Consider the following 26,462-nt stretch of genomic DNA (forward strand, 5'->3'; position numbering starts at 1 on the left):
AAGTGTTAAATTTTTGTTTTGGGGTACAAAGGTGGGGAAACCACTCAGAACCCTTGGGACAGGCCCAATGGACAACTGCGTCAAAAAATTCTTGTAAAAAACGTAATAACACCCCAAAAAAGTACTTCGAATTTGGGGGGCGAAAATGAACAAAGTGTGGGTATAAGTTTGCAAACTAGCGAAATAAGGGTCTGGGGGTGTACTAAGAAGGGGTCAAGTGTTTTTGGGATTACAGGTGCTTTTATGATGGTGGAAATTCGCATTTATTAAAACTGCACTTTAGAGACATTAAAATGTGCTAGCACCCATTTTGAGGTACCCCAAATTTGACAGGACTACTTATTTGCTCCAAAAAATACTGCTTTATGCCATTCTTCACCACTTGTGCTAAGGCACTAATTAGTGGTAATTGTGTGAATTTAGGTACCCCAAACAGTTGTTAAATCGGGCACTACCCCCAATGTTTCTGCATCTTTTTGGGGTGTTCAGGCTGATCTCCCCGATCCTGACACCACTTTTCGCCTGTTCTGACTTCGCGTGTCGCCGATTTCGCATCTTTTAGAATTGAATAGGACGAATAGCAGGTACACGCACAATAAGTTTCCGCGGCTAAAATACGCGATGTAGACAAAGTCCGGCATGCAAAACTTTATTGCGGGTGCAAAACTAATTGAATACCGCCCAAGGTGTTGCCCATAACTTCACAGCTTATGTTCCCAAAGTGGTAACTTTAGAATGCCCACATTGTTCTAATGTCCCCTAGTTGCATGATGGAAAACAGTGGATTTTTCTGTGAATCCTCTGGGTTACACTGAATGTCCCCCCTTTAAGTTTTTGAGTTTTCTTGTCCAAGATGAAGTTGATGGTTGTAGGTTTCATCCATCTCTCACACTCTCTACCTCTCTTTCTCTACACCCTCCCTTTCTCTCTCATAGAGGGGGAGGAATTTCAGCCATCTATACACCATGGTTCCAGTGTTCCCCAATAGATTCAGACAAAAGTATTTAATACAAGTATAAAATCCCACTAAAGGCTTCATTTGGTGACGATAACAGTTAAGGCTCCCTCCATTTGCAATAATAATGTTGAAACGTGTGTAAATAAATGTAGCAATGTCATGATTCACATATTAGGAGCCATTTTGATATTCTAAATCTACAATGGTTCATTTTGCAGTGTTAATTGCTACATATCTATTTATCAGCGTATATCAGTAGTATGTGAATGTTTATTAAAACTGCAACATTGTAATAATTTTAGCATTTTTACTTTTATTATGCTTTGTCTTTCTTTTTGACCAAAGCCTCAATGTAAAATGCTGACCAATTTAAGTCCGCTGTTTATTTATATGTACAGGCTAAAGCAGATGCTGAATGATGTTATGCGTCAGCAGCAAGAGCACATGCAGCAAAACGGCCAGGAGAGAGAGGATAGAGGCAGCAATGTCCCGCCTCCTTCATCCCCCAATATGTTTAATCATTTCAGCTTCCTCCCTCCACCTTTGAACGTTTTCAACATGCCTACATTTGGAAGTATCCCTAATATGGTACCAGGTATGTTAGAATCTTATACTCATATTTTAATTAATTAAATCAATGTGCTTAGTTCCTTAGGTAGCTGGACTTTCCTTATCGAAGACAGGAAAACTGTTATAAGGATCTAATATGTTTATTTCCACTAAACCAATCAGTGATTCCAGCAATGATTTGAGATCTAAAAAAAATTCCTTGTGTGCTGTAATCATCAGTGATCGTGCTGAATGAAAAAAAATGTGGGTCCCAGGGACCCTTCATTTTAAATAATTGGTGTCCTACTCCACAGTTTCTGGGTCCTATCACAATTTATGCCTCATTGCCTGTAGCACTTAAAACTGACTATAGCACATATTTTGCACTGAGAATGATATGGGGTGAAGGGACCTGGGGGCACAGGGGATGGAAGGGGAGAGTACAGCCATGGCCAAAAGTTTGGAGAATGACACAAGTATAGGCTTTCACAAAATTTGCTGTTTCAGTGTTTTTAGACCTTTTTGTCAGATGTTACTATTGTATACTGATTTAAAGTTACAAGCATTTCTCCTTCATCCACTAGGGGACACTGGAGTTCAAGACAGTGGTGTATAGACGGTCGTAGAGCAGAGCCTGGCACTTTAAATAATTTAGAAGTGTGACTGGCTCCTCCCCCTCTATACCCCATCAGCCCCAGTTTTTAGAATGTGCCCGAGAGAGCCGGTCGCACATCAGGTTGTCTCCAGCCTTTCTCATTTTATTTTTAGTGTTTTTTATTAACAAGCACTGAGGACAGGCAGGCTGCTTACTGTGGCAGTCTGCCTGCTACGTGGGAGCCGCCGGGAAGGGCACCGCCACTGCTACTGCAGCATGTGTCCGGTGACCCTGAGGAGGGGGCACAAACATGTAGTCATCGGACCCTGCGAGGACCCGCCACTGCTGACACCGGCATGTGTCCGGGTTCCTCGCCGTCCCCTCAGCCCAGCATCCCGGCCGCAGCAGTTGTAAGTATAACCACTGCTCCTGATAGCAGGAGCAGTGGAAGCATTGCTGGGCTCAGTGGCATAGCATGTCACTGTTAGGAGACCCGACCACCCCCCCCCCGCTCGCACCCGAGTCCCTTATCTGGTAACAGGCATGCTGCAGGGGCTGTTGCATAGCTCCCTCCATGAGCATTAGACTAGACCCGCCGCGGCCCTCAGCAGGTCTCCGGGTCTCTTAGCTTATCCCTAGTCGGCCAGTTACTAATAACGCTGACAGGACAGCGCGATCCCGCAAGACTAGCGGGGGTGAAATTATAAGGCGCGTCCTGCATATTTAGCGGCGCCATCGGCAGTTGGGCACTCCCTCTTCAGGCGCTGCTGCCAGAAACCAATAAAGGGGCTGCCAGGGCTAGCGGGGGTGGAGCTTATTACCGGCGCGTCCTGCATATCAAACGGCGCCTTCTGTAGTCGGGCTCTCCCTCTTCTGCCAATTAAGGGGCCTGTCGCAGCTGAAACCGGCTGGGTCCGGGTCCTCCTCCCTACACTCAGCAAGGAAAGTGGATGTGTAGCGCTGGGGTAGGCGCGCTGAACGCCCACCATTAGCGGGAGCTGTTGAGAGAGACCCACCACATCTTATAGAGGTCAGTGTCTGGGTTACTGATTATGGGGAGTGGCGCGATGGCAGCGCTAAGCGTTGCTCTGCGCCCATCCGGTACTCCTGCTATGCATTGTGCGGACGCCTGCCTTTCCTCCATGACAGGTGGAAAAATCAGAGCTGCGGGGCTGTGCGCACCATAACATGCGGGCTAGATATATGCAGCTGAGGCACCAGCCACCGCCAGAGCAGACTGGCTCTACATAGTTCAGCGGTTTTGCCATCATATCACTACATGCCTTGGCTATTAGCAGCTCTCCTCACGGGAGGAGACGCCGCGTCCCATAGCTCCTAGCTGTGCTGAGTGACTGTCATCCCTATAATAACAGGCTAATAGCCTTTAAGTACCAGCGCAAGGCTCGGTTCCCACCACGGCCCTTGATGTGTGGAGTTTGTATGTTCTCCCTGTGCTGGCAGCACTGCCTTAGTTATTAGCTACTCTCCTCATCTAAATCTCAGGAGGAGACGCCGTGTCCCATAGCTCCTGGCTGGGCTGGGCAGGCTTCCCTGTTAGATACTCTGCAGCATAAACAAATAGCCTTACGTTATACCTATGCCTGTATGACGTCACGCTACTGCCACAGGAGCACATTAGTGTTCACGTGAGTTAGCCCCTCTCCTGTCTTGCAGGAGAGATGTTGTTTAATGTGTGACTTTGTGTCAGGAGCCTTGAATGCTCCCTGTATTCCCGGCACTGACTGGACCGTCAACTACTCCACACTATTAAGGGGACTAGCGCTGTGCTGACTGGTGTGTAACAGTTCGCGCATACACAGCGTGTTATTTCATAACACAGGCAGTATAGCTCAGTGCACTACCTGCACCACACATGTATATAAAGATACATACTTACACCCTCCTGGGGTTATAGTTCGGTTCCCGTCATTCTATATCTACGGCGCCCCTTTGGGGGACCTATTATTATTTACAATGGTGCACTTGGACAGGGGTTTAATGCTAGCTACAGTGGATAGCTAGTTGCTAGGGGTAGGGACGTTAGCCCAATCCCCCTTTTGCACTATAACGCCGCTTTAGGTGGTTCGGAAAGAGGCCAGTGGTTCAACCGATGCATCACGTCTAGAAGCAATTTGCTGACGAGCCACAGTCCTGCCACTTGCAGCGCCGCTTAGTTTTACCCTGTCAGGCTCCCCTTCGTTCAGTAACAAAGGGCGCCTAGCTTAATCTAATGGCCTGTTAAGTATCATAGCCTCATGGTGTACTAGCTCCACGGTTCTGGTGCTGCTGCCAGAACTTTAGGTTATAGCATAGCATACCCTTCACCCAGGGTTAGTACATTTTTGTGTCCCATCCCCAGGCTTATGCCTCACATTGGCTCGCCTTACTGAGGGGCAATATCTTCCCATGCATATATGTGGCAGCACATATACTACATTATAGGCTGGTCTTAAAACCTCTCACCAATTTTCTGTGCTTACCTTAGAATGTATGCATATGTGCATCTATTTATATCTCATGTGTTCTCTTTGGCAGCACATACAGGAAGAGGTTAATGACGCACGGCTGGTGTGGTTGTTGGCATTGCTGTCTCTCAGTACTGAGGTTTTCTTTTTGATTCCCTCTTCAATAAACGGGTTCATCTGGCGCTAAGATGGCTCACCTGTTAAGGCGAGTACACCAGTAACAGAAGGGTCCTAAGATCGAAACCAGTCTGGGACAGCACGCTGCTAGAATATCCGGCCCCTACGCTGTAGCAAAATGACGGCCACACGCGGCACATGAGCAGTCTATGTATGTATATTGTTTTTTATACTAGCCCTGCTGTATAACATATACATGCTGGAGTCAAGTTTGTCCTTGGGCTCAGTTCCTTCCATGGCTTTAATTATTGCTCATGTTCTAATTTTAAAAGTTATCGTCTCCTACTAAATTTGTATGTAGGTACGCGTATCCATATGTGGATATCGCTTCTTATCCTTGCGTAATAGCAGGGGTAGGATTTGTTCTTATCAGTCTGTCTAATACCTAGCATATTGATAGAAGGAGGCTGCGATTGGAGGCTGGACTCGCCTGAGGCGTTAGTTGGTACATGTCTCCGCTTTACACTCTCTATCCCTGAGGATTGGGCAGTGAGTGTGTGTGTGTATATGTGTGTGTATATGTATGTATATATATATATATATATATATATATATATATATATATATTTTTTATGTACATGTGTAGGATGCCTATACTACTACAATCATTAGGATTACCTATTATTTCACGCATGGGAGGCCGCCTGGGATACAAGAAGCTGTAGGCTATATTCATACATATTAATATTATATGGTGGCTCTATAAACTAGGGTCATGTGTTGCAGCTTACATAGTGATAGTCACAATTCCCTAAGGCATTGCTTCTAGTATGGACCCTGACATGTCCTGGGGCTTTCTTGTATGTCCCTTATGTATATGGACTGATACGAAAACTTCTGGAGTTTTCATCTACATTGGACAAGCGCGGAACTGTAAGACTGTATTTTTTTGCATGTGTCGTTCCTTGTATGAATACTTGGGATAACAAACGCGTTCTATGTCTAAGTACAGGTACCCTTAAGTACAGGTACCCTTCTCAGTATCTATTCCGGTACTCCATATTATTGTTGCATATCTCAATAAACTTAGTCTCTAAGGGGCCCTTATGTACAATTCATATCATGAAGGTCTAGGGCCACCCGCCGATATAGGCAGGGTCAGGCCTGGGTTGTATTAGTTTGGTGGGCATAATACGCACTTCACCATTATAAATATTTATGTAAGGGTACTTACACTAGCAGACCGTTTTAGGGGTATATGTATAATCTAACATGGCTATACAGATACACATCCCTTATGGAACAGGCTCAAGATAGAGTCCTGTTCTACGACCTTCTTGTCTCCACTAACATTTTGCTAGTTTCCACAGTATTTTATACTGCACATCTCCAGACGGCTGTCCGTGCTGTAGAGCATTGGTCTTAGCCCACTGAAGCTACTCTCTATTCCTAACGTGGCGGGTCGCTGTGTGGTGCAAAAGGTTAGTGACATTCTACATAGCGACCAGAGGTCTTCTGGTCGCTCAAAGGTAAGAGCTTACTTCACTAATGCCTAGGAAGATGCTCCTATTTCATGCAACCTGACATACATAGTGTTATTCTCCCTTACGCACCCTAGTTGCTGTCCTAGCAGCCATCCACTCTTAATCAGTTGGCTCTACACTTTAGAGTTTTTCTGGTGTGTGGGTGCATAGTTACATCATTTGATCAGTGACACTATTCTACTAGAATCTGAGTTAGGGACTGAAGCGCACCTACGGGCTAGTGCACATGTTGCATGGAAGTGTAACAGTCACTATGTTCCACACTGGGGACCTGGTTGGGTTTCCTGTTCAATATCTGTTGATATTTGATCACACTGACAGGTACCTAACGGGTATCTTCATGGTTGTCCTAGTGCTCTAGCCTTGCTGAGGGGATGCTTCCCTATATTGGTAGCTCTCCCTGGTTGACTGTTGACTGTTGCATTCGTGCTCTTTTACTGCTAGGGTTCGAGCCAGCAGTTGGTCCTGACTACACACTTCCATCATGTTGGAAGTTGTCTGTTGTTTTCTTTTTACGGCAGTGTTTCAGTTGCTGTTTTATCCCTGTTTTCAGAATGTCATGTACTGCTATCTGACCCTCTGAAGGGTATTGTAGTCTCAATCCTCTCTATTTCGCCTGTGCCTCATGCCCAGTGGGAACTCCACTCATTGGAGACTTCTATGGCCTAACCCTTCCGCTGGTTCACAACTTTGTTGTAGTTGGACCTCAAGGATGGTTCAGGGCGACTGTTCGGTCTAGTCTTTTGACTCCCTGCATTCTCTGTTAGGAGTCTGTGGACAGGATTAGCTATATATCTGTATATTGATATTGTTATACTTCTGTATACACGATTATGTCCAGCTCTGCTGGAATTCTGCTGTCTGCACTTGTTGCAGCTTCTTGTTTAGCCTCTAGTACGGTTTCTCGAGTTTGTTCTCGTTTACGGCCCTTCTATGGATTCTTGTTGGGGCTCTCTTCCACCGATGGTCCGTTTTTGGTCTATTTTCAGTTGAGATTACTGGTTCTGACATTTCTCATCTGTCTTTGTTCTCTCGCCAGCCGTTCTGTTCCTTTTGACTTAACCTGTACGTTGTGGAAGTTTCCATGACTGTTTAGTGAGGAGTAATGTTTGTCTCCTACGCTCTACGACACTTAATCCTCAGCTTCCGCTGGGCCTAAGGTTCTTGGTGGTCCCTGTTTCGGATTCGCCGAGGGGTCAGCAAGTTCTCCGCGCTTCCCACCCAGGAGGTTGGCTTTGGGATGTCCCCACTGTGTTGAACTCCAGTGTCCCCTAGTGGATGAAGGAGAAAATAGGATTTTGGTACTTACCGATAAATCCCTTTCTCCGATTCCACAGGGGACACTGGACGCCCGCCCAGCGCTGCGTATCTGCTGTTTTGTTTGGTTCCTTCTATGGTTGTGTGACTGCATGGGTTCCCTGCAATGGGTTCCTTTGTTCTCAGTCAGTCTGTCTTGTTCTGTTCTGTGGTCTTCTCCTTCTGTTGTCCTCCGTCTACTCTAGGGCTAAGTTCTTAAACTGGGGCTGATGGGGCATAGAGGGGGAGGAGCCAGTCACACTTCTAAATTATTTAAAGTGCCAGGCTCTGCTCTACCACCTTCTATACCCCACTGTCTTGAACTCCAGTGTCCCCTGTGGAATCGGAGAAAGGGATTTATCGGTAAGTACCAAAATCCTGTTTTCAGTGTGTCAAAGGGGTCTGTTTACTAAGCAGTGTCAGGAAGAGTGAAAAGTGTTAATGTGCTAGCCAATCTGCTCCCAACTGTCATTTTTCAAACACAGCCTGTGAGATGTATCGATTCCTGCCTGTCTATAACTTCGAAAATTGTCGCTATTTAGCGTTATGAGTCGCACAAGAAATAAATTCTTTCAGACTTTGAGTGTGGTTCCAAAGCACAAAAAGTTGTTATTCAATATAAAAATTGATGGTTACACGCTGTGATCTAAATACAATTAGCGCAAATAAATCATACAGACCCAAGGTACAGTTGTGACATACACACGTGCTCTGGACCCAGATACCGGCATCAAAGTAGAAACCTCCGTCAACAGCAAAGCAAGCAGACTGGCATCCAGGTTTAGAGAGCCCACATATATACTCTTACAGAGATAGGCAATACAATAGAACAGTTTGGCATGATTCCATTGGTTCTTCTTCCTGGTTCTTCAGTTACAGTACAGTTCATACGTCAATTCGTATGGACACAATCCAGCCTCCAACAGCTCTTTGTTTCCTGTTTCCCGGTGCATAATAAATCTAAGCTGGCTACATAACAGAGTACATTTTAATGTTTAACTCTCTATGGTCCATAGTTTGCAGACACATGTTGCGATCTTCTCACCGATGGTACCGGAAATCTGCAAAGACACAGTGGATCAGTACAACATCAAACACTGTCTGCTTACCGTGTACTAAACCTTAGATATCAAATTACATTTATTTCACAACATTAATAATACTGAATAAACATTGAATATTACACTTTAATGCTAGGGAACCTTTTATGTAAGTGTGCATTGTGTAAGTATTGGGGTTTTGGGAAAAGACGCTAGTTAGTGTTGTGCGACTACGTGTTTGTGGAGTACACCATGGTACGTGTTTTACAGGGTTGATCATTTTATATGTATTAGTGACTGTATTTATATGATGAGGACTTTTTAACTTCTTTCTATTGCGTGGGAATCACATAACTCTAAATAGCATCGCCATATGTACTTATAATAGGCGAGATTCACTAAAATGGCGCTGGGCGGCCAGTCGCAAAATGGCGTCTCATTGCCATTCGCAAAATGGCGTTGTGCAGATTTAATTTTAAACAGATCCTATCTCAGCCAATTATCCGGATTCGACAGATGGCAGTTAGGAGCTGATTGGCTGGCACCTTATCACTTTTCACTCTGTCTCCTAACACTGCTTAGTAAATAGACCCCAAAGGCTTTTATTGACAATTACATTAAGTTTATGCAAAGAGTCAATATTTGCAGTGTTGACCCTTCTTTTTCAAGACCTCTGCAATTCGCCCTGGCATGCGGTCAATCAACTTCTGGGCCACATACTGATGGCTGCCCATTCTATCCTAATCAATGCTTGGAGTTGATCAGAATTAGTGGGTTTTTGTTTGTCCACCTTCCTCTTGTGAATTGACCACAAGTTCTCAATGGGATTAAGGCCTGGGGAGTTTCCTGGCCATGGACTCAAAGTTTCAATGTTTTGTTCCCCGAGCCACTTGGTTATCACTTTTGCCTTATGGCAAGGTGCTCCATCATGCTGGAAAAGACATTGTTGGCACCAAACTGTTCTTGGATGGTTGGGAGAAGTTGTTCTTAAAGGATGTTTTGGTACATGTTCTTAGCCAAAATTGTGAGTGATCCCACTCCCTTGGCTGAGAAGCAATCCCACACATGAATGATCTCTCAGGTTGCTTTACTGTTGGCATGACACAGGACGAAGACTTTTGGAGGATGGCCTGGTGTCAAGAAGGGCAGCAAAGAAGCCACTTCTCTCCAGGAAAAACATCACGGGCAGACTGTTATTCTCAAAAAGGTACAGGGATTGGACTGCTGAGGACTGGGTTAAAGTTATTTTCTCTGAATGCCCTTCCAGATTTTTTGGGGCATCTGGAAAAACGCTTGTCCGGAGAAGGAAAGGAGAGCACTACCATCAGTCCTGTGTCATGCCAACAGTAAAGCATCCGGAGACCATTCATGTGTGGGGTTGCTTCTCAGTCAAGGGAGTGTGCTCACTCACAATTTTGTCTAAGAACACAGCCATGAATAAAGAATGGTACCAAAACATCCTCCAAGAGAAACTTCTCCCAACCATCCAAGAACAGTTTGGTGACGAACAATGCCTTTTTCAGCATGATGGAGCACCTTGCCATAAGGCAAAAGTGATAACTAAGTGGCTCGGGGAACTAAACATCAAATTTTGAGTCCATGGCCAGGAAACTCCCCAGGCCTTAATCCCATTGAGAATTTATGGTCAATCCTCAAGAGGCGGATGGACAAACAAAAACCCACTAATTCTGATCAACTCCAAGCATTGATTAGGCAAGAATGGGCAGCCATCAGTCAGTATGTGACCCAGAAGTTGATTGACAGCATGCCAGGGCGAATTGCAGAGGTCTTGAAAAAGAAGGGCCAACACTGCAAATATTAACTCTTTGCATAAACTTAATGTAATTGTCAATAAAAGCCTTTTGACACTTATGAAATGCTTGTAATGTTACTTCAGTATACCATAGTAACATCTGACAAAAAGGTCTAAAAACACTGAAGCAGCAAACTTTGTGAAAACCAATACTTTTGTCATTCTCCAAACTTTTGGCCATGGCTGTACACAGGAGACCAGAAAGGGTACAGACATGGAGAGAGGGTAAGATGGGGCCCAGGAGAGCAGAAGGTGTAGGGGTACAGGCATGGGGAGAGGGGAACGGGGCACAATGGAGCTGGAGAGTACACATGGGGAGCAGGAGGAATACGGGAAAGGGGAGCAAGGGTGGAAGAGAAGACTAGACAAGAGAGCAGAAGGGGGTATAAATAGTTTGCGCCACTGTTATTATAATAGGACACAATCTGTCTCCCCGTATAATCCTAATAGGGCAATAGTGGGTGCTGCAGCTGTATTATAAAAGCACTAGAGAATGCTCCCCTTATAACAATAACATTAGTCTCTGCTCTGAGTCTCAGTCTCTGCTCATCCTATGCTATACTAAATATGAATATAATTTACATGGTGCCAGATACAGTGCTACTGCCTACACAGCAGTCACACGGACGAAGGATGACATAAGGGTACTTCTACTGAAGGGGATCTATCCACTACTTCTGGAGTAAGTTAGGAGGAAGCACGATCTGACATCCGTACACCGCGGTAGTCGGATGGAACGCACAGCTGGCGGCAATTGGCTCATGAGATGACTACTGCCGTGATTGGTTGGTGAATGCTGGCTGCTGTGATTGAACGAGGCGCCGCCAGTGGTGATTGGCTGCTGCTGCCGCTATGTGTGAGCTGCACCAGCCAGTCACCGCCGACAGCATCTCCCCAACCAATCACCGCCAATTATTGGCTGCTCTGCAATGAACACACCAGTGAGCGACTCATGACCGGGTCCTATGGGACCTGGTCATTTATAAAAATGGAGTCCCTCACTTCCTGTATAATGTAAAAACCTGCTATAGCGCGTATTTCGTGATCACTGATCATGTAGCCGATTGGTGCGAGGTGTCTGCAGGAGTAACTGGGGTGAAAAACATGTATTAAACAGCTTAAAAGAGTAAGTGTTACATCACAAATGTGTTTTATGTTATGTTTTTTTCCCTTTTAAAATAAATGAAATAATTTTCGAAACATTAATTTTCCAATGCGTTTCTCTAATAGCCTGTTTTGTCCTCCCCCTGGTTTTGATGTAGGTATGAATTTCAACCCACTTTTTCAGGCTGGGATTGGAGACTTCTCTCATAATTCTGCTCCTCAGCCTGACATACCCCTTCAGTCTCATGATCCAAATTCTTCAGGAAAAACAGAGTACATGGCATTTCCAAAGCCTTTTGAAAGTAATTCATCAAATGCAGCAGACAAGCAGAGGTACATTTCTATCAATACTGGAGTTAATATGTGGCCATGAATAACACAAAATGTTAAAATTACTGTAAGTGTACAGAAAATGTTATGGTACAGTCTGGAATAAGTTGCTTTAGAGGGGTTGTCCACTTTTGAAAAATCCCACCTTATATACATTTCCTTTCATCCCCAGTCTACAACACAGGGTGGTGTGGTTAGCAGGATTTATTATGTGTTTTATTCAGCTGTGTGTAAACTTTTAATAACAAAGTTTTTCCTTGTGTTTCTAATTAATAAAAGTACATGTTATAAATGTGGAATTGTTCAGGAATGGGAGGACAATGTTGTTTTTCAAACTACCTAAAGTTGACTGATTACCCCACTTAGCCAACTGTGATGTCTAATTTTGCAGTTTGTTTTTATTAGTACGATTAGCATCTCTTTAATATATTTCCATATTTAGGTATACATTAGGGGGATGCAGTCAGGAACCAGATGGTCGAAATGCAGACTGCCGGCTTCCCACCTGTCTAATCCAGGGGTCTAATGACAGGCAACGAAATCCTGACGCCTGTCATTTTACCTACATCGGGAGCCTGACGCCCGGCATACCGAACGAAGGAGGGTTAGGCATGGGGAAGGGGGTGTTAGGGTTAGGCCCCCCCTGAGGGGGGGGGGGGGGAGATTAGGGGTAGGCAACCTCCAGGGAGACTTGGGTTTAGGCTGCGGGGAAGGGGGGGTTAGGCACTTACTGGGGGGGAGGTTAGAGTTAGGAACCCCTAAAGGAGGGTTAGGGCGGAGGGTAAGGTTAGTTATAGTTAAAATACTTACCTGTCATGATCTTCAGTTGCCTGTCTTCCAGCGTCGGGATTTGAACATGCGTCCGGCGGTTTTTCATACCGATCCCACATTAGGTAGCCGGGCTGTTTATCCTTCCTAAATACCCGATTCTCTGGTGGCGTTAATGTTTTTAGTTTTCTACCAATTTTTTTTTTTTCTTGGTACACTAATTAACCCTTTCTTCCACCATAGTAGCTTACTACAAAACACTAGCCCATACTTGTCTTTTAACTGTTTCAAACACTACAGGTAATTTCACTACATTATTCTCATGAGCTAGCTGTAATATGTTAATGCATCAAACTGTATTCTTTACTGCACTCCTGTATCAATTCCTCTCCCATCCAACTAACAGAACTGTGGTAGTCCTATACCTGGAAATCCTTTTGTGAAGGAGTATCCATTTCTGTTGGTGTTGCAATTAGTTCTTCTGCCCGCTAGGACAAACTGAGAAAGATGAGATGTCAATGGCACTATAGTACTTTCCAGCTCCTATTCTGATTGCACAGGGCCTCCTTTTTGACCAGTCTGACCGGCATTATAAGATGAAATCTTCCATGTTGTCGCCGCAGTACTCTTAGGAGTGAGAGCTTGGGAATTGTTGTCTCCCGGCATGGGATAAGACACATGCAGTTCTGCTAGTTGTGGGCAAAGTGGCTGTTGACTGTTTATTTTGTGGGCAAACATGTCCTTTAAGCACAATTCTAACCTGAAGCAGCACAACATAAACGTTACATGCCTGCTTATCAGTAAATTTAATTCTTCCTTTATCCCATCAGTGAAGACTTAATTTTATTGTCATTTTCTCTCCAGGATATCCCCTAAAGTAAAAGACGAAGGTGAGCATAGTAGAAGTGTCTGGTTAGAAAACCAAAATAAAGACCATGGGAAAAAGTCCTCTCTAATAGATGCTGGTCATTCAGATCTGGGAGGTTCCCTGAAGCAGTCGGAGGGTACACGCAGAGCAGAGCAGTTTGATGTAGAGTCCATAGAAAGTCTGAGCAGTATGCCCGATCCAGCGGATCCAACTACGGTTACTAAAATGTTCAAGTCTCGAAAATCATCAGCCCAAGCCAGTCTGGCGTCCAAGGACAAAACCCCCAAAACAAAGAGTAAGAAAAGGAAAATTTCCCATCAGAAAAACAGAGGATTGAAAAACCAAGGTAAGTGTCTTCTAAATGTTTGTTTGCTTTAGTCTTGAAGAACAAAGTTCGTTTTATCCTATTAAATTAAAACAAAACAAAAAACTTGTGATTTTAATCAAAAAGTAGTATCTGTTTCAGCTATGTCACTTGGGGTGGAATTAATTTCAACACAATTTGACGCGGCTGCACCCATATATATGGTAGGGCCGACATTGCAAGTTTTCTTTCACACTCAACTTAGGTATGAGGGTAAACTTGCGATGCCAGCGTGCGCGATGGGTCGCTCTGGAATTGAATTCCGACCTTAGTGTCAAGTGTGCAGCCTCAGACCTGCCTGATGTAGCTTGTGATATCCCAAATAATTTGTGCTCACAGTAAGCACAAACCAATTACACACCAAATGTGTTTTTTAATGTAATTTAAAAGTATTTGTAAGTCACTGTAAACTTGGTCAAATCTGTCATTGAATTTGCTAGAAGAAATAAGCTAAGTGATCAATATGTGCATTGTCTCATACAGATCTCCACGCCAGTGTCTCCAGCAATGCTGAAAGTAAAGCTCGCAGCAGCAGCAAGCATGCACAGACTGAGGAAACCGCTGTAGGGATTCCCATCACTTTTGAGCACTTTAATCGACTTAAGAAAGACACCAGATCTGCTGACATTTCCTCAGGTAAGTTATGCCTTCTAGTATCGATCTCATCTATATTCATTAAACTGTATAAAAAAAAAATTCTAGTGTTGATGTTTTCTTCTACGTTAATATTTGTAATTGTATTATATTATTATGAGATTCTTTTATAATTATCTTTGTTAAAACTTCATGCGGCTTACTGACCATTTCTAGAAGAAGAACCCGTCTGGTCTTCAATTTTCTTTTTATTTCTTCTTTAGAGGCAGGAAGTGACTTTTCTGTGTTTGAAGCAATGCGTGATACCATTTACTCCGAAGTCGCAACCCTGATTTCACAGAATGAGTGCCGCCCGCATTTCCTTATCGAGCTCTTCCATGAGCTGCAGCTTCTGAATACAGATTACCTAAGACAAAAAGCACTTTTTGCTTTACAGGTAAAAGCCTCTCTGTACAAATGTTATTACGGTTTTCCTTTAATAATTGTTAAACTAGCATTACCTACCGTGGCAGGATATTGTGACCAGGCGTGTAGCTGAAAGTACAGACAAGAAACAGGACTGTTCCAAGCCTTTGGAACCTGCTGGATGGATGTCTTCAAACTCTGAACTTACACCAAGTGAAAGTCTGGCTACAACTGATGATGTATGTAATGGTTTTATTTCTGCACAGTTTGCCTAAGTGTAAAATATAGCTCTTATAGTATTATGAGATTATATTAGCAAACACCTTAAAATAGTTGCTTTTACCCTGAAACCAGACATCTGCCATTGTAGTTTTGTATGATTGTCCAGAGCACGATTTGCAGTATTTATACGGATGTCTCCTGGAATGGGTCAAAAGGACAAAAAACATATAAACTACTATATGCCCCCAATTATACTTGTATGTGTGCCAATGATTGCTGTGGTACATTTACTCATTGATGAAAGTGCATAGGGGTTGGTTTTTTTTGTTTATTTTAAATGCTCACTTGCTGTCCTGTGAAATCTGGAAGCTATTCAAGGCTATGAGAAGAATATGATTGAAAACAGAACTTTATCGAGAAAATGGATCGTATGCAGCCCTAGTGTTTTTGCAGACCCTTGGGTGTATCCAACTTTGGATTAATCCAGGTTCAAAATTGTCCCAGAAGAAACTTGTACTATAATTTTGACTTCCTTGATCGTTTATATTGACTCTCCTCTGGTAAACTGACACTGTTAACATTTAAGAGTTGGTCCAGAAGACCAGTACTGTACATTGATCCTTTTAAAGCTATGTGAGCAATACATGAGTGATCAGAGTGGCTGCTTGATGGACATGGCTGCAGAATGTCTTAGTATCCTGCGTCTATGTTCTATTCAGTGATCATTCTTAGCCCGTGTGTGTACTTAGCATTTCTATCATATAATTTTAATCCATTTCACAGTTCTGGTTCATCTGTTCCATAAGGAGAACATACCACTGCCACAGGGAAAGCAACCTAGTATTTAAACCCTACGTTTGAAATGTGAAGTCATTACAAAAAATAATCAGGATTTAAGCACCAGATCGTTTCAGAAGTACAGTGCTCTTTCCTTTCTACAGTACAGGGACACAAATTTGTGGTAAAGAAAAACAATGACAAATAAAAAAACAAAGCAACAATCATTCTTCCTCTCTCGTCTAGTCTGGGGGACACTGCAAAGATTTTAGTTTTAGAGGGGAGGCTGAGGAGTAGGCACCAAATAGTTAATTATTTCAGCTGAAGCTCCCCTCTTCTAAGCCCACCCACCTCCTGCAGCTATTCTTTTATTTTATTTTTTTAGTTATAGAGTCTGAGGCAGAGACTAAGATTTTTTTTTATTATTTTTAGTTTTTTTTTATTTTCTGTATAGCTGACTGAATCCTCTTATGAGATCAGAATTTCTTGATGGGTGATCATTATGACAGCGCTGGCAACCAGCGTCTGTCCCGCTGACCACAGCCCCGGGGCTGGAGGACAGCAGGAAAAACTGAGTGCTGGGGAGTGGGCTAGTTATATTCTACTGTAGTCTGTGCTTAAGCTGTTTATTTGTAATATTTTATAATAAACTAGCGAGACTAGCTTAGTTTGTATATATCCCTTTAGTGAGTTTAGGTAATTTCTCCTTTATACATTAGTTACTCGGGTTTACAACATTCTAACTTATCATCTACAGTTGTGTTTTATATCCCGTAGTGCTGGGTACACACTAAACAATGTGTGTACCCAGCGATGGCAGATGCTACGACAAAATATATTGAGCTGTCCGTATATACTGCACAAACTGGTGTACGACCACCTGATATATCGTTCCCCCGCCGCATCCAGAACTATGGTGTCATCCAGCGGATCTTCTGATCTGCCGTGCATGTACAGTAGATCAAAAGATGCTACCAACGACTCACGTGAATGCGCTATAGTACGTACACAGTGAGCAATGTGGCCGATATATCGCACTTATCTGCACCAGAGCGATATATAGTCCTATATATCGCTTAGTGTGTACCCAGCTTTAATTGTAATAAATGGATTTCATAGCTGCCTAGTTATAATTGCTCAATTGGGCAATTAGTTCCCCCTTTACCACAGCCTATCTTAGGACCGTCTTAGGAGATGGACATCCCATACTGTAGCAGGGAGCAACACAGTTGGTGCAATATGCCTTCTGAAACTGTTCTTCCATGGCCCTTAGAGGTAGCAGGGAGCCGCACCCTCTTGGCGCAGAATTTGAGACCGAGGCACTCAGACGGTGCACGACTGAGGATTCTCCGCCTGAGGAGGTGTTGCAGGCCTGGGCGAAGGTCATGGCTCAGATCCATTGCAGATCTGGCTAATGAGTTACATGACTTTCACAACCAAATGGAGGTGAGTGTTTCCATTCCTATTGGTCTGCAAATGACTTTGACACCACAATTTCCACCCACTGCGATGGCTGGTACCTTGGTAGATTCTAGTATGGCCCAGCAAATGGATAGACTTTCCAAGGTCTGTTCTACTTTCGGGTTTTTCCGCCCCTTATTCCCGAAAATGCCATGCTACTCCTGGGGTACATTTTCCGGCGGAGAGGGATTACTACGGTTCATCTGATGAGGAAGGAGAGGTCGACTGGGTCAATAATTCCTGTTGGGTGGACAGTTCACCTGACAGCCTGGAGTCAGCGATATCATTCTGGACATCCACCAAACCCTTACACACAAGAGGGAGATGAGCCCTCTGCCTCAGAGCTGATTTTCTTTTAAGAAAAATAGGATTCTGGTTATTATGTTCCTTCCTCACTTTGTAGATGTATTGGAAGCCTGGCTTAAAGCGTGACAAATGGTTTAAACTTTTGCAGGGTCTGCCACTTTCGAGGTCATATAGTCCTTTGCCTCCAGACAACCTGACCCTCTGCAGGATGACCAGCAGTCATCCTGACCTTTTTTAGGTCAATCCCCTACCTCCCAGAGTAGGTACCCGCCTGGTTCAGGGCGATCATGGACCTCTGGTTCGGGGTATCCTCTCTCATGGATATGTTCTAGATGTTCTCAGTCCAGGTCAGCGGCGGTTCCTCGTCTTGCACCAGTTCAAACCGGCTGCCTTGCTCGGGGTTGTGCGCTCTCTCCTAGCCTCAGGTGTGTTAAATCATTCCTGCACACCAACGGGGGTTGGGGTTTTACTCCAATTCTTTTCTGATACATAAACCGGACAGGTCTTTACATCCAATCCTAAACCTAAAATGGTTAAACTATCATCTCAGGGTGCGGAAGTTCAAGCTTCCATGGATGGAGGATATTTCCTTGAATCACTCGTAAAGCATCATAAAGAATGCTTACTTGCACGTCCCTATTTGAGAACGGGATCACAAACTTCTTTGGTAAACTATTGGGTCCCTTCACTTCAAATTTCGAGCACTGTCCTTCAGACTTTCTACTATCCCCAGAATGTTAACCAATGGAATCATTGTCATCTCCTCCTAAGATGACTTGTTGATCAAAGCATCCTCAAGGACTCTTCTCATCAGTCATCTACAAGTGGTGGTATCCACTTTACAGAAACATGGTTGGCTTCTCAATTTCCTAAATCCAATCTAGTTACGGCTCAGCGGATGGTCCTTCTGGGGTTTTTGTTCAACATGACTGTTGATGAGTTTTTCTTCCTGAAGATAAAATTCTGGCACTGCACTCTTTTGGTGCGGTCTATTGTGCGCTCACATTGTGTGTCCATCTTGCGGTGCATGCAGCTGCTGGGGAAAATGATGGCCACCTTTGATGCGGTTCCATTTGTTCACTTCCTCTCCAGGGCTCTACAGCATCATATCATGCAGCTTTTGAGGAAATCTGATATTTGCCTGAAAAAACTGTCGGTTTGGTGATCTCATTCAATCTGTCCAAGCGTTATCAGTTCTCAATCTGGGATTAGACTCTGGTCATGACAGATGCCAGTCTGTTGGGATGGGGGTGGTGGTGAAGTTGGTGTTCCAGATCCAGGGAGTCTGGTCCTAAGAGGAGGCTGTCCTTTCCATCAATGTGCTGGAACTTCGGATGGTCCGGAATATCCTTTTGCAGGCTCAGTTGTTCTTGTGGGGCAGGCTTCTCCACGTCCAGCCGGGCAATGCCACGGCTTTGGCATTTATCAAGCAGGCAAGGTGGGACCAGGAGTCATCAAGCCATGGCGGAGACTGCATGGATCATACAATGGGCAACTAAGTTTGTTTCAGTCATTTCTGCCCTCTTAGTTCTCGGAGTGAACAATTAGGAACCTGACATCCTCAACCGGTACAGAGTTCATCTGGGTAAGTGAGCGTTATACAAGGATACATTCAACCTGATTGTAGAGTGCTGGAGTGTCCAGGGCATCGACCTCATTGCATCTAAACTGAACAGGAAATTGCCTTGTTACGAGGCGTGGTCCAGTCTCAGGCAATCTTACTGGATGCCCTCACCGCCAGGTGTTCCTTTCATCTGTTATCTGTTTCTGTCCTTCTCCTTGCTACCACATGCCTTCCGTGAACTCAAGTGAGAGAAGGCCCATGTTCTCATTGCACTGGTATCGCCACGGATGGTGAGATATGCTGACCTTGTGGCTCTGTATGTCGATCTTCTTACTCAAGGATCGTTCCTGCAGCCAAATTTGCCTCGGCTGGCTTTGTCGTCATGACCTCTTAAGGGTCTAACAGGTTTTCAGCGGCAGTCACAAGCAGGGTTGCTAGATCGTCCCTTTTAATAAGCAACACATGAATTACACAGCTTCTGTGTATGGCTGACTTCTAGGGGAATAACCCTAAAAGTCAGCCATCCACAGAACCTGTGTAATTCTTGCGTTGCTTATTAAAGGGAAGATCTGACAACCTTCACCAACTATGCTTCAGGTTCATAAGTTGACCACGGTCTCCATTTACCACAGTGTGTGGAAAGCTTACTTTGGGTGTTGTGAGCTCTGGAGTGTTTGGCTTGCCGCACATCCTTTCCTTTTTACAGGATAGATTGTCTTAAGGTCTTCACCTTTCCTTGTTACAGGGTCAGGATTCTTCCTTATCAAACTTGTTTCAGAAACGTCTGGCTTCTATTCTGGACGTTCAGACATTCATGGACTGGGTGCTGCATGTACAGCAGCCATATATTCTGCCTGTTCTACCTGGGATCTCAATTTGTTCCTTCAAATGGGCTCATTTTGAGCCTCTGGAGTCGGTGGATTTGCGTTGGCTTACCTGGTAAGTAGCTTTTTTTTTTCTGGTCAGTGCCTGTGATCGGTGAGTCTCAGTTGTCAGTATTATCGGCCAGTTCTCCTCTCCTGATTTTCCACTCTGACCGCACGGTACTCGACTGTCCTTTCAACCGAAGGTGGTTGCTCACTTGAATCAGGAGATTGTTTTACTGGCCTTTCATCCTTCTGATCCTGGTAGCCCCTTCTGCTTTTTGTATGTTGTCCGGGTGCTGCAGATTTATGTTGACAGGATTGTGGCAGCTTGGAAGTCGCACTGTCTCAGTCCTCTCTGCCGCTCACATGGCCTGTATTCACGCAAGTTGTGGCTGACTGCATTACCTCTACTATCAAACAGGCTTACATTGCTTTGGACGAATCTGTACTTGACCCTATCCGGGGGTACATTCTACTCGTGCCATGACTCATTCTTCGGCGGCGCGACAGGATACCTCAGTTGAGCAACTGTGCAGAGGGGCTACTTTGTCACCTGTGCTCACTTTCTCTAAATTTTATAGTTTCCACTCATTTGTGGGCAAAGTTTTGGGCTCAGCCATTAGTGACATAGTGTCCATTCTAGCACCCTGCACCTCTCACAACCTGTGCAGTTCCTCTTTTCTGCCTGGGGTGTCGCTCTCTACTCTGGTGCCTCTAACACCAATGCTAATGAACAAACTGCTGAGATACAGACCAGATGAGAGAACGACACCCCAGGCAGGAAATAGGAACTGCATGGGTTGTGACAGGTGCAGGGTGCTGGAGTTAACACTACGTAACCCCCCCCCTTCCCCCTTCTTAAGGCTTGGTTTGGGAAGTACCAAAGTCTTTGCAGTGTCCCCCAGATCAGACGAATGTGGATTTTTTGTATACACTGTAAAGTCAATTCCTCTGGGTTTATCTGGGGGACACTGCTTACCCTCCCTGGTTGTTTGAGACCTTTAACCAATTAACTGACGTTTTTTGCCGGCAAAACTGGTTAGAAATTGTCAGGTCCGCAGGAGAGTCTGGGGAGCCAGAGGAGATCAGTTCTGCACATGTGTAGGATAGATTTTCTCTTCAAAAACACAGCGGGGCAGTGAGGTTGCACCATGTCAGCTAAAACAGTTGGCTGCGTATGCATTCCGTGTGACCACGTCCGTTAAGTGGTTAGTAAAGACTCTGTCAAGTTTTTGTTGCTGTTTTGGTTGTACCTGTTGTACGTTGTGTTCTCCTCCTTTTGACTTTGTTAGATACATTACTGAATAGCTGGAGAAGCTTGGGAGGCCTTAAAGGAGGGGGTGAAGGGGAGTTTTAGCTCCAGTAGATTAACTATTTTAGTGCCTAGTCCTCAGCCTCCACTCTAAACCCAGTTTTGCCCCGTCCGCACAGCACTGCATAGACTATTTCATTACAAGTGTTCCATTCTGTGCCATGTTGTTGTAGCCTCCATCTTTTAGAATGGAGCTCCGAGCATTCTCTAGAGATGCAGGAAAGAAGAGGCAAGTAATAGTGTGTCTTGCAGAGAGTACCAGTGGCAGCAAGGCAGTAGAATTGGAGACCTAAACACTGTAGACCCAGTGTAAGCCAGGCAGCGGGATTGAGGATCTCAACAATGAGCTGATAAAATACAGATGTGTCCACAGATATCTGTCCTCTGTGCGCTACAAGTCACGTTACACAACGCATGAGCGCCAAGCGTCTCTTCATACAACTTTTCCCTCAAAATGCGAATAGGACATACAAGCAGCTTATGCTGATTAAAAGGATATGCGGCATGCCAATATTCTGTGTGCGACTGCAGCTGTATCTGCATGTGAAATGCTGTTACAGTGTCTCAGCTGTCGACACTGTAACAGCATTTCACATGCAGATACAGCTGCAGTCGCACACAGAATATTGGCATGCCGCATATCCTTTTAATCAGCATAAGCTGCTTGTATGTCCTATTCACATGCAGATATAGCTGCAGTCGCACACAGAATATAGAAATGCCGCATATAGTTTTCATCAGCATAAGTTGCTTGTACGTCCTTTTCCTTTAGTTGTACGAAAAGACGCTCGCAGTTACTGAGTCGCTCCATGTTATGGGGCGACTAGAAGGGCTATTTAACAAGCTAGATGGTATGTAGTCAGGAAGCCGGCGGTCGAAATGCCGACCGCCTGCTTCCCGACTGTGAAATCCCAGCATGGGACTAATGATAGGCGTCTAAATACTGACGCCTATCATCAGCCACACACCAAGATCCATGCGCCCGGCATACCGGAAGTAGGTAAACCGGGCGTCTGGACTAGTTAGCTGCCTGGAGGGAGGGGGGGGGGGGTATTGGGTTAAGCTTAGGGACTCCCGAGGGGAGGTTACGGTTAGGCACCCCCCTCGGGAGGGTTACGGTTTAGAGAGCGGGGAGGGGGGGTTAGGTAATGACACCCCTGGGAGGAGGGTTAGGGAGGGAGAGGGGAGGGTTAGGATACTTTCTAGGAGCCGTCGGGATCTTCATCTGCCGGACTTTCGGCGTCTGTATTTCATCCGCTGGGCTTAGGGCCTGCGGTATGTCATACTGATATCGGCTAGATGTATGCGGACATATATTTTGTTGGATGAGCAGTTCGGGCAGTAGCACCTTTTGTAGGCGCTGACCATTTTTATTAACAGTCATGGATCAAGGCAACAAAACCCACAAGAGATGAGCATAATTTCATACACATGGTTTCATTTTATTTTACACAACTCTTAGGTCTACTGCATGCTGTCTTCTCATAAACTGCACTGATATAGTGAGCCTTACTGGTATTACCTTCTGATATGCAGTCTCTTGCTTGAATGACTGAAGAGCAGAGAAAGTGATTGTTATGCCTGCAGTAAGCTTACAGCTGATCATAAAAATGTTTTTTGAATAGAGATTAAAATCATTGTATATAGATTGCTTAGACCTGTCTGCCTTTAATATGCTGACAATTTGGATACTGTACTATTTTAGGAACTGTTTGCAAAAAACACTGTTGGCCCAGTATGCAATGAAGATGAACAGAATGATGCAGATAACATTAGCACTTTATCAACTTCTTCCAATTTTGAGCCTTTTGCAACTGATGACCTTGGTGAGTTGAATCTTTCACATGGCTGGAGTTTACAGTGCTCAGGTCCTGTTGTGCATTTGCAGCAGTTTATGTAATACGGTCTGCTTCCAGGCTGGGAGACTTTAATTTCCAGCATGTCATTCCTCTATTTACAGGTAGGACTGTGATTCATTTTGATCTAGCATTGGCAAAAATCAGAGAATACGAGCGTGTGAAACTTGAGACTGAAAATAAATTAGCTGCTGACTGTTGCAATAACCTTAACAATGCAGCCACTAATTTAGAAGGTAATTTCTAACCCCATAATATTGCTACTTATAATTGCTGGAATGGTAAGCACCTGGGTCATTCCATGGTAACTCGCGTTACAAAGTGACATAGCAAGTATATGCATGACTATCAACAGCATAAGGAAATTAATTTTATTTACTGAGAAAATAAGAAGACCGGTCATGTGTTAATAAACTGTACTCAGGAATTGCTAATTGTTTGCTATGTCACTTTGTAACGTGAGTTATCGTGGCATGACCCACCTTATGTTAACAGTGCATTTTTTTGGATGTTAATAACTAATCTAAGAATCCATTTTTTTTTCTTGTTTTTCTTTAAACTATATTTACCTGGATATCACGTAATATATTACTGTAAAAAAAAAAAAATAATTACATATTAGTGGGTGTATTTTACTTCAGAAATGCTGACTTGGATCATGGAAGCAGCTGCAGTACATAACAGATTACAGTACTGGCATCACACGTTCTCACACTTCTGAGCAGTCTGTCTGTTTTTTCCCCTTTTACTGTCTGGATTTTTAATTTTCTTGTCTGTATAAATATTCATATGATAAATGACGCCTCACCTGTTTTTATTGAAAAGAAAAATGGAGAGATGCGTGCTTATTTACGTTGTATGTAGCATATGACCTCCTTCAGAGTGCCAGGATTTATACATACAATTGTGCTTTTTCACTAGATATGGTCGAGAAGCGCAATGATGATGGTTCTGCAGTACCCTGCCCGCGTATTGATACGCAGCAGTTAGACCGGCAAATAAAGGCCATTATGAAGGAAGTCATCCCCTTTTTGAAGGTGAGAAGAGTTTTGGTTTGTGCATTGTGTGATGGTTACTATAGCAGGTGGTTACAACTCCAGTAGCCCCAACAGATCATGTTTTCAGGATTTCTGTCTGTGGAAAAAGGTGGGATAATTACTGACCTAGTAAATTAGGTGAACTCACCTGTGCATCATTAAATATTGAAAGCATGTAATGTTGGGTGTGCCTGATGATCTGAATTGAAAACCGCTGCACTATACTGTGGTTAACTGGTGTTCAGAATTGTGCTTTTTATTTTTTACATGTACGTCACTTAAACAACTTACTACAGTTCTGTGCAAATGACATTTAATAGCTTCAGAAGTCTCAGATCATAAGTACAGAACTCAATAGCTGCAAAGTTATTTTACATGTTAATAGCTTAACTGTAGCTAAGGTTCATCTTATATATATCAGTGTTTTATTGTAATTAACAGTTGCAGATGAAATGTGTTTGCACCAAAAGCAGGGTTTTATCAGAGTATATACAGGGAGTATCACTTAAAAGCAAGTAAAAAAATGTATTTGACATTAATAAATGCTGTGTACTGTACAGCACCAGGCAGGCTCTATGTCATTCCTACCTTTGCAGCAGGTTACTATGTTAGGTGGGGTGCTTCTTTAACTCTGAATAACTGACAGCTTGACAGATATGCTTTTTTGGATTGCTTGATTTGGACAAAGTCAAAAGGTAGGGAGGTAATGAATGCATGGGGTTTTTTTTGGTTTTTTTTGTGTTTTTTTTTACAGCTCTGTAGCAGCATGTCAGGATCACACTGAACAATGTATTTTACCTCCATAGTTTATGTGTAAAAGTAAAAAACAAAGCTCAACTTCTTTTAACTGTAACCATATATTAAATTGTTTCCAATGTGCCTAACAATGCATTTTTATAAAAGTTTTTAAAGAAACAGTCCCCATAACTGCTTTACAGGGCAAACCGCTTTACCAGTAACATAATGCAAGTTATTTTACATATAGTGGTAGCATGTTTGTAACTACAAGTTGGCCTGAGGGCACACGCCAAGGATGCTGTTCAAGGTAGGAGGCAATGGGTTGGGGGCTCAGCCACCCACAAATTTTAACTCTTGGGGAACCCGTGGACATCCGCACAATGGAACTCTCCCCACAAATTACCCCGGCCTTGCCTTTTGGTCTGAACTCCTGGCTCTGTCATAGAGCCTCCATGATGTTGTGGTTCAGAAGTGCAGCGAGCAATGAATTGACGTTGAGACGCAGTTGAACAAGTCCTTCACTTTGCCTTGTGCGCTGAACCCCTAGATAGGCTACTTGGGTTTAGTTTGCTTTTTAATTACAAGCAGACAGTCTGAGAATATCAAAATGGATATATTAATTTTTTTTCTGCAGAAACTGCAGTGTTATGAGGGTTTAAAATATCCTGGATATGTTTTATATTTATAAGGACATTATAAGATTCTTAGAGGTTTATGCTTAAAGATGCTTGTAATGCAGCCTCATGCTAGTGCAAGGTCATGTACCTCTGTTTTTTGTTATAGAATCCTTATAATGTGTTGTACAGGATACTACATCAACTTTGTAACTTGCATTAGATTCCAAAGTCCATATATTCAGAACAGAAAATCCTTTGCAATACCAGCTAATACATGTTTACCAATGAACCTGGTCATCAATATTAAGCTATAATTAGGCAAACTTGTATCTAGTATTTTGCATTTTGATAGGAACTAATCAAGTAATCTAGAATATTTGTTATAAAGAAAAATATTAGTTATAAAACTTGAGGCTTTTAAATCCATTTTATGTGACAGTGTTTAGAATACAGGCACTTAAACACAATAAGGGAATAGGTTTTATTTTGGGGGGGTTTTCCCCAATGTGAGTGAAATTGAAATTGCTATGATTTATAAAGTCTACCATCCACAAATTGCCTGACATTTAACATTCAGATATTACATAACTTTCTGTATGGTGTACCCCTATTCCTATTACTTATTCTACTGGTCAATTCATTGACTGAGTTTTTGCTGAACTCTTCCCCATCACCCGTTTTCTTTTCTCTACCCAATGCTTTAACATACTTTAGTATGACTTCGCCACCCACTTCACATCTAAGATTGAATCCATCTGTCAGGACATCACATCCCATCAAACCCTTGTCATTCCATCCTCCTCTTTCCCAGCCTACCTCTCCCCATTTTCTACATCCATTTCACCCACTCTAACTTGCTTTTCCCCAGTATCTTGAGATGAAGCCATGGCCATAAT

At 43.6% G+C, this 26,462-nt stretch overlaps 1 protein-coding gene across 7 annotated transcripts in view; it reads left to right on the forward strand.

Annotated features, from left to right (window-relative positions):
- Nucleotides 1-26,462, forward strand: part of PCM1 (pericentriolar material 1) — a 225,883-nt gene that overhangs the window by 170,816 nt on the left and 28,605 nt on the right. For 5 of the 7 annotated variants that reach the window (XM_088478760.1, XM_088478765.1, XM_088478764.1 and 2 more), the window contains 9 exons: nucleotides 1,357-1,553; nucleotides 11,640-11,814; nucleotides 13,444-13,793; nucleotides 14,295-14,447; nucleotides 14,669-14,841; nucleotides 14,918-15,049; nucleotides 23,024-23,144; nucleotides 23,279-23,410; nucleotides 24,096-24,211. In XM_088478760.1, coding sequence (XP_088334886.1) covers nucleotides 1,357-1,553; nucleotides 11,640-11,814; nucleotides 13,444-13,793; nucleotides 14,295-14,447; nucleotides 14,669-14,841; nucleotides 14,918-15,049; nucleotides 23,024-23,144; nucleotides 23,279-23,410; nucleotides 24,096-24,211 — 1,549 coding nt within the window. The remainder of the gene's footprint in view (nucleotides 1-1,356; nucleotides 1,554-11,639; nucleotides 11,815-13,443; nucleotides 13,794-14,294; nucleotides 14,448-14,668; nucleotides 14,842-14,917; nucleotides 15,050-23,023; nucleotides 23,145-23,278; nucleotides 23,411-24,095; nucleotides 24,212-26,462) is intronic. The other 2 variants (XM_088478762.1, XM_088478763.1) reach the window with 2 other exon arrangements.

Source organism: Taudactylus pleione, unplaced genomic scaffold (assembly GCF_031769625.1).
Source record: "Taudactylus pleione unplaced genomic scaffold, aTauple2 ptg000218l, whole genome shotgun sequence".
Taxonomy (NCBI): Eukaryota; Metazoa; Chordata; class Amphibia; order Anura; family Myobatrachidae; genus Taudactylus; species Taudactylus pleione.